This window comes from Genypterus blacodes, unplaced genomic scaffold, assembly GCF_046128005.1.
Source record: "Genypterus blacodes isolate CSIRO-AG114 ecotype Tasmania unplaced genomic scaffold, CSIRO-AGI_Gbla_v1 ptg000308l_1, whole genome shotgun sequence".
Classification (NCBI taxonomy): domain Eukaryota; kingdom Metazoa; phylum Chordata; class Actinopteri; order Ophidiiformes; family Ophidiidae; genus Genypterus; species Genypterus blacodes.
Window position 1 is genome coordinate 101,564 of NW_027467097.1, and position 13,104 is coordinate 114,667.

Consider the following 13,104-nt stretch of genomic DNA (forward strand, 5'->3'; position numbering starts at 1 on the left):
GAGAAAGTTAAGAACTTAATCTATCCTGAGGGAAAGTGTTCAACACCTGCATTCCCATACCGGGAGTTGAACCCGGGCCACCTGGGTGAAAACCAGGGATCCTGACCGCTAGACCATATGGGATCTGCTTGACAAAGATTTTGATGGCAGATAGACGTAGAGAGCTCAACTTTCACAAACAACATCTAGATGGCCCAAGCATCCATTGGTGCTAGTTTGGGCCGAACTTTTAAACGTGTCATTTTTGTGAAAAGTTCATATCTTGGCCAAAGAAAGAGCTAGAGAGCTCAATTTTCACACACAGCCTGTGGAGTGCACACAGATTGACTGGTGGGATTTTGGAGAAAGTTTAGAACCTCATCTATCCTGAGGGAAAGTGTTCAAGACCTGCATTCCCATACCGGGAGTTGAACCCGGGCCACCTGGGTGAAAACCAGGAATCCTGACCGCTAGACCATATGGGACCTGGTCTGACACAGATTTTGACGTCTAATATCTTAGAAAAGGAAAGGAACTAGTATTCACTGGTGTGAGTTTGGGGGAGATTAAAATGTTGGTCTCTTTTTCGAAAAAAAACACAAGGGGCGACCCTTATCAAGTATTTCATATTTTGGACGCCCATATCTTGGGCGAGGAAGGAGCTAGAGAGCTATAGTTTCACACTCGTCATCTAGATGGCTTACACATCCATTGGTGCGGGTTTAGGCCAAGTCTTCATCTGCCACATGGGCTAATTCAGGAGTATCAATCACCCTGACTAGGAATCCACGAGCCTTGAAGATGAACGTTCCTTGGATACCACGGCCTGGCTGACTGAGAACCTTCACAGTGGTATATGACAACATAAACAAAGCTTTCCTCAGGCACGGGGTGTTCTAAAGTCAAGGCCTATTGAATAATCAGTGCCAAACAGCCATTATTAGTAAACACAGCAGCCCCTTTGTGTTGCCTCTGCCTCTCATAGCCAATCTAACGATGATGGGGTTATTTTCTTCTGCTTCTCACTGCCTCATAGTGCTGGCGTAAGCCTCTGCAGTCGTCATTGAGGCTGAGTCCCATTAGAACAAACCTATTTGGCTTGCATTACAAACCCATTCAATCAGGGAGCCATACTCTGCCTTTGGTTTAAGCCCGGAGGCTGAGTGTGTGTTCAGCTGCTGTGGTTCTGTAAGTGAACGGGTAACTGCGGCCAAATCAACCTCATTTTCACCCAGGCTTTAAAAAAACATGTTTTATGCAAGGACAACAACAACATACCGGTTTCATAGATTGTAAAATATTTGACCTTGTATTTGCTCACTGAATATGTAACGGTGAAGGGGGAGATTGATGATGATGATGGTGTGGAGGACAGGACAGCACGATGACCTCCTGGCACAGCGGCACAAAGCTCATCTTATACTTTTATGTGCTGCTTGAGTTTCATTACTTTGCTAAATGGCAGGGTGGCACTACAGAGCCTCGTGGCAGCCGTACGACCAAGGTTAAGACCCAGGTCGTTTGATCGTATGTTAACATCACTGCATCATACTAACATACATCATGGCCTGTTTGATTTGCACGTGCTTATGTGTCGGGACGGACTGGGATTTGAACCGAAATCAATGTCTTGCAGTGCGTTGGTGGGTCGGCCCTTGGAACAGACGCTATGCTAAAAAAATACTTCACCTCTTCTTTACACTCAACTGCAACAAACACATTACCACATACGTTTGAGGATAACATATCAATAATAGTTTGTCCCGTGCCAGCAGAGATAAGAGGAAACACTACAGCAGTGATTAAAAGGATTCGGTGATAGTTTAATGTAAACAGACCTTTACCGCAGTGTTTCTGGCTCACGCTGCTTACATCGCATGAGAAATCTACGTTGCTGCTGATTACCGTAATTACCTCAGTGCACAGCAGGCACGCTGACGCTGACATCATTTGGCGCGCTATTATACATCTGAATAAATCACACGTAGAGATTTAGTGGAACAAAGCTGCGTTAAGTTTTAAAAGTCACATCAAAGTTCTTGATTTCCTCCTGAAAAACTGTGGTTTCAGCAACAAAAAGTAAATTGTTGTATGGGTAAATTCCCACATTATGACATCTGTGGTGGCATGTGCACAGCTGCTGTACCATCATCATCATCATCATCATCATCAGGCTGCATCTGCATAGAAGAGCAGCAATAACACAGTGAGTGTTTGGTGTGCTTCCTTTTAATGCAAATGAAAAAAGATTATTGTTGTTTAATAATTGAGGCTTGTGTGTGTAAGTGTGTGTGTGCGTGTGTGTGTGGGTTTGCTGGCAAAAGACTCTTGATGTGTGTTTTCTGTGTACAGTATGGGAGAAGTAAATTATTTTGCTGCAGATGGAAAAAGAAGCAACATTTTTCTGTGAGCACTTTGCTTGAAATGTCTCTTTTCTCTGGAATTTCCCATCCCAGTTTTTCTTTGTGGATCATAGTTTGATGAATTGTAGCGCAAGCAGTATGTCTGATTGAAGTGTGCTGCAGCTCAGTCACAGCCATGGCAGCGGTTCTCAGCCATGATCACATCAGATCTACAGCTGCTGTTGCCTCAGTCACCTTCACAGCAGTTGAAACAGTTTGAACATCATTCGTCTGTTTCTTTCTGGATCTCATCCCACCTCGCTCTCCATCTGGCGCGAGCAGGCGGGGCTGGGACTGCCTGTGGGGCGGGCCGGGCCCTGGGGAGGAGAGCTGCCACTGACATACTCATTGCTTCATTGGGATTCTCGCTGGATCCAATCACACTGTCAAGCTTGGATGGAAAGGCCTGTCTCCCTAGGTAGCACACACACACACACACACACACACACACACACACACACACAGAGTTCTGAACTTCATTCACTGACAGATACAGATGGAGACATATAGTATAAAATGTACACACACACACATACACACGTGCACCATCACACACACTCACAGCAGAGCAGTGGTGAGACAGGGTGTTGGTGTGCAGCTCAGGCTCATACCTGCATGGTGCACTGGAGCAGCCTGTAACCTACTGTGTTGTCATGGATCTACTTGTGTTATGATGCTAGTCCTGTCACGTCGGTTGAATAAAGAAAGCCAATCTCACACACAGGTGATGTTAGCAGACACTCTGTCACTGTAATGGGTCCAATATAGATGTTGTTGTTGTTGCATGGGCTCTCTTAGAAACACATTGACTGAGCATGTGTTCTTTCCCGATGCCTTCCAGCCTGCAGCCACTGAGCTGCTGGACTCGGGCTCTAGATGGCACTGTGTCCTCTGGATGAAGAGGCAGCTTGTTTATCACGCCGCTCTGACAGCCTGGAAAAGCTTTCGTCAGTGGAAGTGAAGATTTAGAGGCCAGATTAGGGCGTTCATATCTTGGCAGTTAATTAGGGCTGAGGAGCAAACGGAAAAGCTTTGGCTGCTGAGTGATGGAGCAGAAGAATAAGAGGAGGCGTGCTCCGTGCAGAGAGACACAAAAGTGAATGAAGTGCACTCTGTACACCTGAGTGTGCTGCAGCCGCATCACCGGGCTCCCACAGAGACACAGTCATATGAATGGAGTTCTTAATGTGTGTGCTTTAAGTATGCCTGATACACACACACAGACACACAGCGCTGATTCAAAGACGGTTCTTTCGGGGTTTGTGTGTGTGTGTGTGTGTGTGTGTATCTGTCTGACCTTCCTAATCCTGGAGTTAAGGTCAACGGGCTCATATTTTACCTGTCATGACTGATCAGCATCGTCTTCTGCTTTCCCTCAGGTCCGTAGAGGATACAGCATCTTTAACAGTGTGTGTGTGTGTGTGTGTGTGTGTGTGTGTGTGTGTGTGTGTGTGTGTGTGTGTGTGTGTGTGTGTGTGTGTGTGTTGGGGTTGGAGGGGAGGGGGCATCCTTCATTTGCATCCTGTTTGCTCATGTAGTGTTGTTGTGTTCTTTACCTTGGCCATAATAATAAAGCAGGTGTTGATGTGATCAGCAGTTCATTAGTTGAAGTGACACACCGGGCCAACTGTCAGTCTCACACATGTGGCGAGTGAGACGCTCCGTTGGCCTTTCAGAGCCTCTGTACAGAGCGGAAGCAGAGCTAATGTAGTCAAACGCACACAGAAACCCATTTGGAAAAGCCATTAGCAAATCCAAATTGTTTTTCTGTCAATTAAGATATGAATTATCCAGCTGACATGGGTGCGATTGATCTGTAATCTGCTGCCACTAATTTGACTAAAAGGAAAAGTCGTCGTCGCCGCGCATAAAATCCCAATCGATAAACTTTGTCAGCCGACAAATGTTGACGTAAATGGCTGCTGAATATCAAACGCGAGCTGTTGTTGTAAATCTGAAAGTGACTAATGGTTGTAAAATGTGTTAATGGCTGTTTGACTCAATCTGTTAGGGTTCTGCAGTCATGTTGGAGGTTTGTACCCTGGCTTGACTCACATATTCAACATTTGGACATTCACAGAATTAATTATAATTACAGTAATAAGAATGAGCGTTATTTGTAATTTGGATGATAAATGCAGCTAAATTATAGAGGCTTTTTTTTAATTTTTCTCTTTTTTTCCAGTGGTGATTTATGCTGCAATTACCGTGGCTGCTGCTTGTTCCTCTTGTTGTTATCGTCGTGCTTTGAAGTATTTATCTTTCATTCCAGCCTCTGTGGGGTGGAACAGGTCGTGTTTACCTGCATGTGACAAACACTCCTGACTGATTACAAACATGGAGTCACATTTTTGGATTTGCTTATTCCCTAGATGGCTGCAGTGTTACATGGAATGACTCAATCTGATTGTTTGTAATTGTCAATCCAGGTCACAAATCATCTGAATGTACAGACTAGCTGCTGATGGGGATGAGCAGATTGAGTGATGTCATTGCAGGCACAAGAACTAATCAGGATCACAGCTTTTCATGGCTTTTACTGTAGATTTAGTGTGAATATGTGATATCATCAATAATGCAGCAGGCAGTAAGGAAGCGGTGGATTCGATGTGGCAGGAATGGAGCTGCCACTGCTTGGATAAAGTGTCGGGATGGTAAATGCTGTGGATTCGCTTAGATGATATTGAATTGACCCGAACTGAATAAATCTGAACACATTCTTAGCAGGAAAGGGAAAAGGGGGGGGTTTTTATATTGTGAAAGGTTAAGTTATGGGTCTGCTTCAGGATGTAAAAATAGTCCCGCAATGGCAGGAATCCCTGTAGGCCGGCTCGTTCCCCCCATCGCCTGCGGCAGGATGAATGAGTTAATAATATGTAGTCATTGTACGAGCTGGATATGCTCACACGCCGCGCTCTGATATCTTACATCAATGGGCTATTGCAAGTTAATGGCCGGCTCTGTGAAGGCCCATTTGCGCGAAATATGGACAGCGTAGAAACGAGCAGGGAAAGCAGGCGCTGCAGCTATTGAGCAGCTCATAACCCGGCCATATGGTAGCACAGAATCTCATTTGGGCCGTGCATTCAAAGGCCTGATGCCAATGAAAGCCAAAGCCATTTCGCTGCTGGACCCCGAGACCCTCTAATAACCATCACCCCCCCCCCCCCCCCCCCCTGCATGCCCCCTATCATCTCCTGTCTCTTGTTGCATCGGTGAACAGTGTCTGAATTTGCATAATCATCTATAGGTAAATGATAGAGTGTGGAGCTAGTGTGCTTCAGGCTTCATTTGAATGGAAATGATAGCACTTTTAGGTATAAAAGGAAATCAGTGAAGTGATGGGAAATGGATGAGAAGTTTTGCTTGGGAGAATTGCTTTCAGAAAAGGTTATCTAGCTTCACGTCACCATCTAATCTCTTAGGGTTCTGAAAATGACAACGTATACCAGTGAAAGCCACTCCCAATCTAACATTGAAAACTTGGGGAACAACATTTTATTTCTGGGAACTGTTTGGAGTCAAAGGAGCATAAGACAATAATCAACAGGTCGAAAAAGCCAAGTACCAACACAAAAAATCAAGGTGGAAATACACACTGAGCAGTTTGCATGAAAATGAATGAGAACCGAACAGCTTCCGTAATAAATAATGACATAAAAAAAACACATTGCCGGAAGATAAACGTCTTAAAAATGAGACTTGAAATTAAGCTAAACAATAATAGAAAAGCTAACATAAAAGAAATGGAACAGAGGAGACCGACGTCACAAGGAACAAACAAAAACAAATAGCAGTAAGGTGCTAGCAGGAGGTCTCCAAATCCATCATTATCTGCCTTTATTCTCTTGTTTAAAATCTCCAATGAAAAAATAAATTACATGAAACAAATTCAGAATGTTGGAGGAGCCCCGAATACAAAATCTGAGGATGCCGTTATTTTAAAATGTGATTTAGAGAGACTCAACGTATCGTCTTAACATTTCTCCCCGACAAAACAAAAATATTCCTCTGCTTCTCTTTTAATCTCCAGGCATATTTGTCATATTGTTACACCAGTAAAACCCAAATTAAGCTATCTGTGTATACAACACGACTAGAAAAAAACCGGAACAGAAACGAGAATTTCCTGTACAATATTGACCTGCAAAGTACAACGGCTATGATGTAGTAAAATATGTAAACATAGTTGCTGATTTTGACACAGTCGTCTGTGACAACAGATAGAATCACACTTCACACTGGTCTTCGGCCTGGATTAAGTTTTTTTTTTAAAAAGATCATAACAATCGATCAACCTCCAGCAGACACTATTGACGAGAACACATTTGCCACAGAATCTGCAGGAACGCAAATGGAATCTGGACCCGCCCCCAAAACACGTTGACGTAAAAAATCTTGAAAAAACGCAGTCAGATTTTTAAAGATTGGGATAAATAGTGACGTGGCTTTTTTTTGTGTGTTTCCGGTGGATTCACGCCAAAGCCCGATTCTCGGCCCAATCGCTGGGAAAGTGACAGAAAAATACTGATGCATTACCGCCATACATCCTGCTGAGCATTCGCCATTTACCTGGAAATTACTCGCCCCAAAACTCAAAAAATAAATAAATGAATGGATAAATTAAAAAATCAAATAAATGAAAGACACCGTTTATACTTGACCTCATGTCTCATTCATGAAAGCTACATTTAATGAAATTGTTTTAATGTGAAAATTTCCGATTTGACTTCCAACTTTCCCAACAATCGTGGTTTCTTCAGCTCCCTCACTTACACAGATGCCAGCACCACATCACATACACCTCACATGCATGCTCAGAATGGCCCAAAAATGACAAGTGATCATATTTTACAGGGTTACAATGGACGGGGAGGGAGGAGGAGGAGGACGGGGGTGGGGTCTTAGAATTCCAAGGGTCGCACGCCTCTGACAGTCACGCAGGGCGGGGCGGGAGGGAGGAGGGTAGTGTGTATGTAAGAGTGACGTTATTCACACTGCCAATAGTCTCCACCGGGGACAGCGAGGTCTTTGTGGAGTCCGTATGAAGTTGTACTGCATTGTCTCTTGGTAACGCTCGTTAAGTGCGCTTCTCCGTAAGCCACAGTTCCTTTGTAAATGTTCAATGACTCAGTATGTCATGAGTTCGAGAGAATTCCTCCTCCTTTTGAAATCACAGTTGCCAATATGGTACTGTCATATTGTTCATGTCTGTGTTCCAAACAGTTTTTTATGTGCAGGGAAATGACTTGATTTCTATACATAGTATTCCTTGTCCTTGTCTTTCGGTCTCTTGCCACCGGCGCTGCCTTTGGCGCTGCCGCTGGGTGTTTTATCCTTCACCACAGCGCCATTGGTTTGCGCAGAGTTGCTGATGTAGTTGCGCGTCTCGTCCACCTGATAGGAGCCTTCGTCCCTGTTTCTGTACTTGTACATGGCATAGAGGAGGATGAGGATGCAGAGGGCTGCGGCGGAGACGATGCCCACCACCATTCCCGTGGTACTGCTGGATTCCCGGATCACCTCCGAGGCTCCAGGGGGTACCCGACGCACCACGCCGGGCACCGTGGGCAGAGCGGCGGGCACCGTACGCAGCATGGGCGACGTGATGAAGGGGCCCCGTTGCTTGGTGCCGTCCAGATCGAAGGACGTGGGCAGAGGCAGCAGGACAATGTCCGGCTGCGGGGGTTTTACCTCGCGGTTGTTCATTTTCCCGGCGGGCAGCTTGGGTGGCGTGTCCGAGGGGACTGCCGCCGGCGGCGTGCCCCGTAGGTCGGGTAGAGGCGCGATGGGTGTAGTCCTACCTGCCTCTGAGGCTTTGCTAGGCCTCAAGTCCTTGGCCTCCCACTTGGGCGCGAGAGCTTTGTAGCCACCTTCATAGGCCGATGTGGTCAAGATCTTATCTGTTACCAGGGAGAAGGTGGTGTAAAAATCTTCATCGTCAGTCGGGGGCAGGCTAGAGTCGAAAGCTTCGCCAGAGCCAAACCCCGAAATCACCATGCCACCATCATCATCATCATCACCACCATCATCACCACCATCACCATCACAATCATCGTTGCCTCGGTCCGACAAGCAAGGTACCCCCGCCTCAGTGGCCATGGCCAAGGATTCTTTGGTGGTCTCAATAATGGTGAGGACAGGACGGAGGGTTGGGGGTAAGGGGATGAAGGGAGAACGGGTGGATACAGAAGGGATGTCTATGGGGTCCTCGACTAGCACGGGGATGACTAGCTCCCCTCCTGGAAAGTAGAAGAAAGAAAGAGACGAGTCAGTGGGCGACAAAAGTTCCAGAAGCAAAGACAAAAGCAGTCAAGACACCAAAAGAATCCATAAACAAAGAACGTAAAAGGCGAAGCTCAACGTAAGAAGAAAGAACGTAACTGAACATTAACAAAGAAGTAAAGAAGGGAAAATACTGTACCAGTGCAAAACCAAATGAAAAGTCAGAACCAAACAAGACCCAAACTGAAAGAAAACAACAGCCAGAAATCAAATATACATCGCATCAAAAGGCTTTGAGGGATGCACAAGGGCGAGCCACGAAAAACTCCTAAATGTCCTCCACATTTATTACACCGCACTGTAAACTACTGATGTTTATCTGAAGTGTACTACAGTGTGTGTGTACTGTGTGTCCCTGTGTATACTTCTACCTGATCCTATTGGTCACCACATATACTAAATGACTTAGTTCAGACTTTTAAGAGGCTTGTTTCGTTAATGTTCAAGTGTGTGATCAGGAACAATAAGAGGCTTTAGGTATTCACGTTAGTTTGCAATTCAAATGTGAACCGGTCGACCTCAAAGCGAGTTAGCCAAGTCTGAAATGAGAAAGTGAAACCTCGCTGACCAACATGCTCAAAGAAATATGATCCAAATATATCACAAAGCTTTCAAAATAAAGCTTGTAAAAACTTGCCCAAGGGAATATTCCAGCTAAAATACTACTCTAAACTCGCAATGAATCATACTGGCCTCTTAAAACCCCAAACTGTGTTTTTATCTGGAGGGTCACACACAAAAAACTGTACCGATAAAAAGGCTCGGTCACCGCTAGACGAAGAGTTGTGGTGAAACCTGGTCCCTGAGCATTAGCGGCTCCCCTGTTGGCTCTTAGCCTCTCGCCTTTTGACCCCTACACACTTAACCACGATGGCACAAAGTCAGCCGGCAGTTCAATGACACCTGAATGTGCTGCGACGGAAACTTAGAGGGATTCAAGAACGAGAGATTCCTGCTTGTAACAGCAGGTTTTCTCGTTATACCTTTGGAGCGTTATGTTATTGTAATATCCATGCTGTCAGCGTGGTGAGAGGGATTTAATTATATTTTGAAAATCCTTTTAGTAACACTCGATTTAATGGAAGTCGGGCCGTTTTCGCAGCTCCCAATCATTCAGATGTCTTTTTGAAGCTGCTTATCCTCTTGCCAAGGTGGCTTGTTTGCACATTGCAAAGGCTCACAAACAGGGCACTGATAAAAAAGAGATGCAAACCTTTTTTTTTTTTTTTAGAACAACAAAACAAAAAAGAACTGAACGGAAATGAAAAATAAAAGAGAAAATAATAATTAAAGGGGCATTGCAAAAAAAACGACTACAAAACAGTTTAGAGTTAGAGCAAACATGGTAAGTAAGACATTCACAAAGTAAAGCCACAGATATCCAGAGAGGGATTAGTAGAAGTATAAAAACAGAAGAAAGTCAGCTTGGAAAATCATAAAGCCTACAAAAACAGTTGTCAAAAAGGAAGAAAGCATACCACCAATTTTGTCAACTTACATCAACAAATTGCCCGCATGATTTTGGCAGGAAGAAAACAACAAAAAAAAGTTTTACAAAAGAAAGTTGTGTAAGAAGAATGCCTTTGGACAGTTAGGTTAGTTTGTTTTTAAACAGTTTCTGATTAATTAATATGTATTATTTATCTTATTTCTTTTTTTTTTTTATAGACAGGATGATACAGGGAGGCAACAACACATACATCCACACATCATGACATGAAAAATAATCTTCACCATTCTGTTCAGGATATATATATTTTTTGATCTTTGATAGACATTTTGTACAAAAAGAAAACTGTATATCTATAATTCTTGCTGCGATAGATACGATCCTCTTATAGTCTCTCCATAAATATTTACAGCCTGATTTAGATTTACTCTTCTTATCCTTTCATATTTATTTTTTTTACTCGACTTTAAGTTGTTCATTTAGTTGTGAACAAATGGATGACTGTACATATCTTAAGAATCTCTACGTAAAGTGGGGTTTCGGTGGGGGGGAGTGGGGGGGGAGGGAGTGTGAGACGGGGGTGGGAGGGGGGTGGGACCTATGAACATACTAGGAAGGAAATGACATAGATGGGGGTGAACGTGTACATCAGTTGCCATGTCCATGTAAAGGCGGCACGAAGCGGTCGGGCGGCATTAGAGCTTTTGGCTGTAAGGAAGGGATGGGGATATACAAACAATGAGCATATACATGCCCATCTACAAAAGAGAACAGCACTCTCAACACTGACAGTTTTACAAACCCTAAGCTGCAACTTCTTTGCCATGCACAGATTAATTCACTCGTCGGTTAAATTCCAAATTTATCAAATTCAAAATGGATCAAATCAGGAAGCTCTAAGATGACAGGAGAATAACTACAGATCAGCATAGAAACAGCTCGGAACAAATTCACACAAAGTCTATTTTTTTTGGGAGGTGTCTTCACTGTTTTCTCTATGAAGCCATGAATTTGGTAAAGTCCCAATGCAGCTGCTTTGGTTTTGACGTCCCAATCTCAAACACAAACACATCAAATGCAGGCGTTTCATTCCATAGAGAAAATAGGAAGTTTTGGTCACAATTTGGTTCAGATAGAATCATTAAAAAACATTCAATAGTCAGATAGTAATTCTTGGCAAATTATCAGATCAGTTTAAAAGAAATTTAAACATTTCCAGAAAGAAACAGAACTATTACATATATGTGTCTGGACATATATGTACATGAGACAAAAAAAGAAATGAACAAAACAGATTAGCAAGCAAGAAAGAAAGGCATTAAGTTTGTCACACTATCAAAAAAGATGAACAACCAGAAAGCACACACTGAGGCAGACAAAGAGAGGGGGGACAGTTTACAGGTAAAATGTCACCACTGTCGTCTAACTAATAATAAAGCAGGTTATTATTAGTTATCGTGAAATACATTTCTCTTGTTAGTATTATAAACACAGGGCAGGGCGTGCAGTCTGGATGTACGTCAAGAAAAGAATCACACGGAGATTGGTTTTGGATTTTTGCTTTGACCTAAAGAAGTCGGGTTAATGCATGCAGAAGTAAGTTGCATTTAGGGAGAGTAATATACAGTAACTATACAGCAAGCCGGGGTCTCATAGGGGGAGAGGGGCTCAAAGAGGGGTCAAAGGTCAGTAACACTTCTGCCACCAAGGGCTGTGGGATATTTAGTTTCTTTCAAGCAAAGAATCCACTCATCTGCACCAAAGGGGGGGGGCGGGGGGGGAAAGAGATCAAATACGGGTGATGTATAACCAACGTTATATGGTGCTTAGGCTCAGTGCATCCGCTAATGAATCAAGGAGAAATGGAGCCATAATTAATGAGCTACGTCTTGAGAAAATGGCATTATTGCATAACCAACAGCCTTCGCTTGACAGATAAACACAGTTGGGAAGGAGTTCCACAAGAGGGCAGGAGGTGGCAGCGGTATTTACATCGTCTGGTTTACGGACACGTGAGAGTTGTGTGTGTGTGTGTGAAGCGATTACTGAAACCTCATTCATTACGCACAATTAGAAGTCTGTCCCCTGTGTGTGTGTGTGTGTGTGTGTGTGTGAGCTCAGGGTAGCGCTGAGCTAAGCGTTATTGAGGCGTTGTGGCGTCTTTATGACATCGCCGACATCCGCGTGTTTCATGCGGATTTGGTGACGGAGCAAAGGTCTGGACTCTAAGATGGCTGCAGATCTGCGGTTCAAAGCTCCCCGCTCTCAGCCGCTGCGTCACGGCGCCAGGCTCCAATAATAATCTCATCATAAAGACAAATCCATGCAAACACTCGCAGCTCCGCCAGTGTAATATCACTTCAGCCTCTGTTGACCTAACTGCTCCTGTTGTCATGGTGTTGTTGGCTTCCTGTCACTACATTATTGGCCAGAAGCCTTTGGCCGCTGTGAGCTCTATGTTAAATCAACACACGGTGCAGTGAGGCTTTCCTACGCAGAGGGCCTTGTTGTGTTAATAAACACTTCAATCCTGCGTAAGCTGATGCACAAACATTGCATATCGTGCTGCGTTGTGATCGTCTCTGCATAACCAGGCTGCATTCGCTTCCTACACTGGTCCAGATGAATGGAGGACTTTAGTCTAAGCCTCCATCTCTCTGGAAAACAATTCCCCCCTCATCTGCACAGATTAGTGCTGCGTCCTTCCTCAGCAGAAGAGAGGCAGGACTTCAGATTGATGGCGGTTTCCTAACACACCTTTGCTCAGCGACTAGACTGTGAAACTTAGATAAACCTGCAGCCTCCTGAAAAGCTGCACAGCCCACAGAAACTCAACTCTGGCATTACCATACCACAAAAACAAGAGCAAACAACAGTCATTGTCCTTACAATCACCCCACATAAGAGACAGCCCAGCTTTCTGCTGAATGCCTCTTCCAACTGCTGAAGAGGAATTTAGTAAATGTATTTGCTTCTAAATGGAGGGCT

General features: G+C 44.2%; 1 protein-coding gene and 2 non-coding genes across 3 annotated transcripts in view; all 3 read right to left on the reverse strand.

Moving 5' to 3' along the window:
* Positions 1–51: 51 nt before the first annotated feature.
* Positions 52–123, reverse strand: trnae-uuc (transfer RNA glutamic acid (anticodon UUC)). The gene has a single exon. It is a non-coding gene; the product is annotated as a tRNA-Glu (tRNA).
* A 269-nt stretch (positions 124–392) lies between these two features.
* On the reverse strand, positions 393–464 carry trnae-uuc (transfer RNA glutamic acid (anticodon UUC)). The gene has a single exon. It is a non-coding gene; the product is annotated as a tRNA-Glu (tRNA).
* Positions 465–6,068: 5,604 nt separating this feature from the next.
* LOC142988266 (neurexin-3b-beta-like) overlaps positions 6,069–13,104 on the reverse strand; it is an 85,513-nt gene continuing 78,477 nt past the window's right edge. The window contains exon 6 of the mRNA XM_076137387.1: positions 6,069–8,623. Within this exon, the coding sequence (XP_075993502.1) occupies positions 7,638–8,623 (986 nt within the window). The 3' untranslated portion in view covers positions 6,069–7,637. The remainder of the gene's footprint in view (positions 8,624–13,104) is intronic.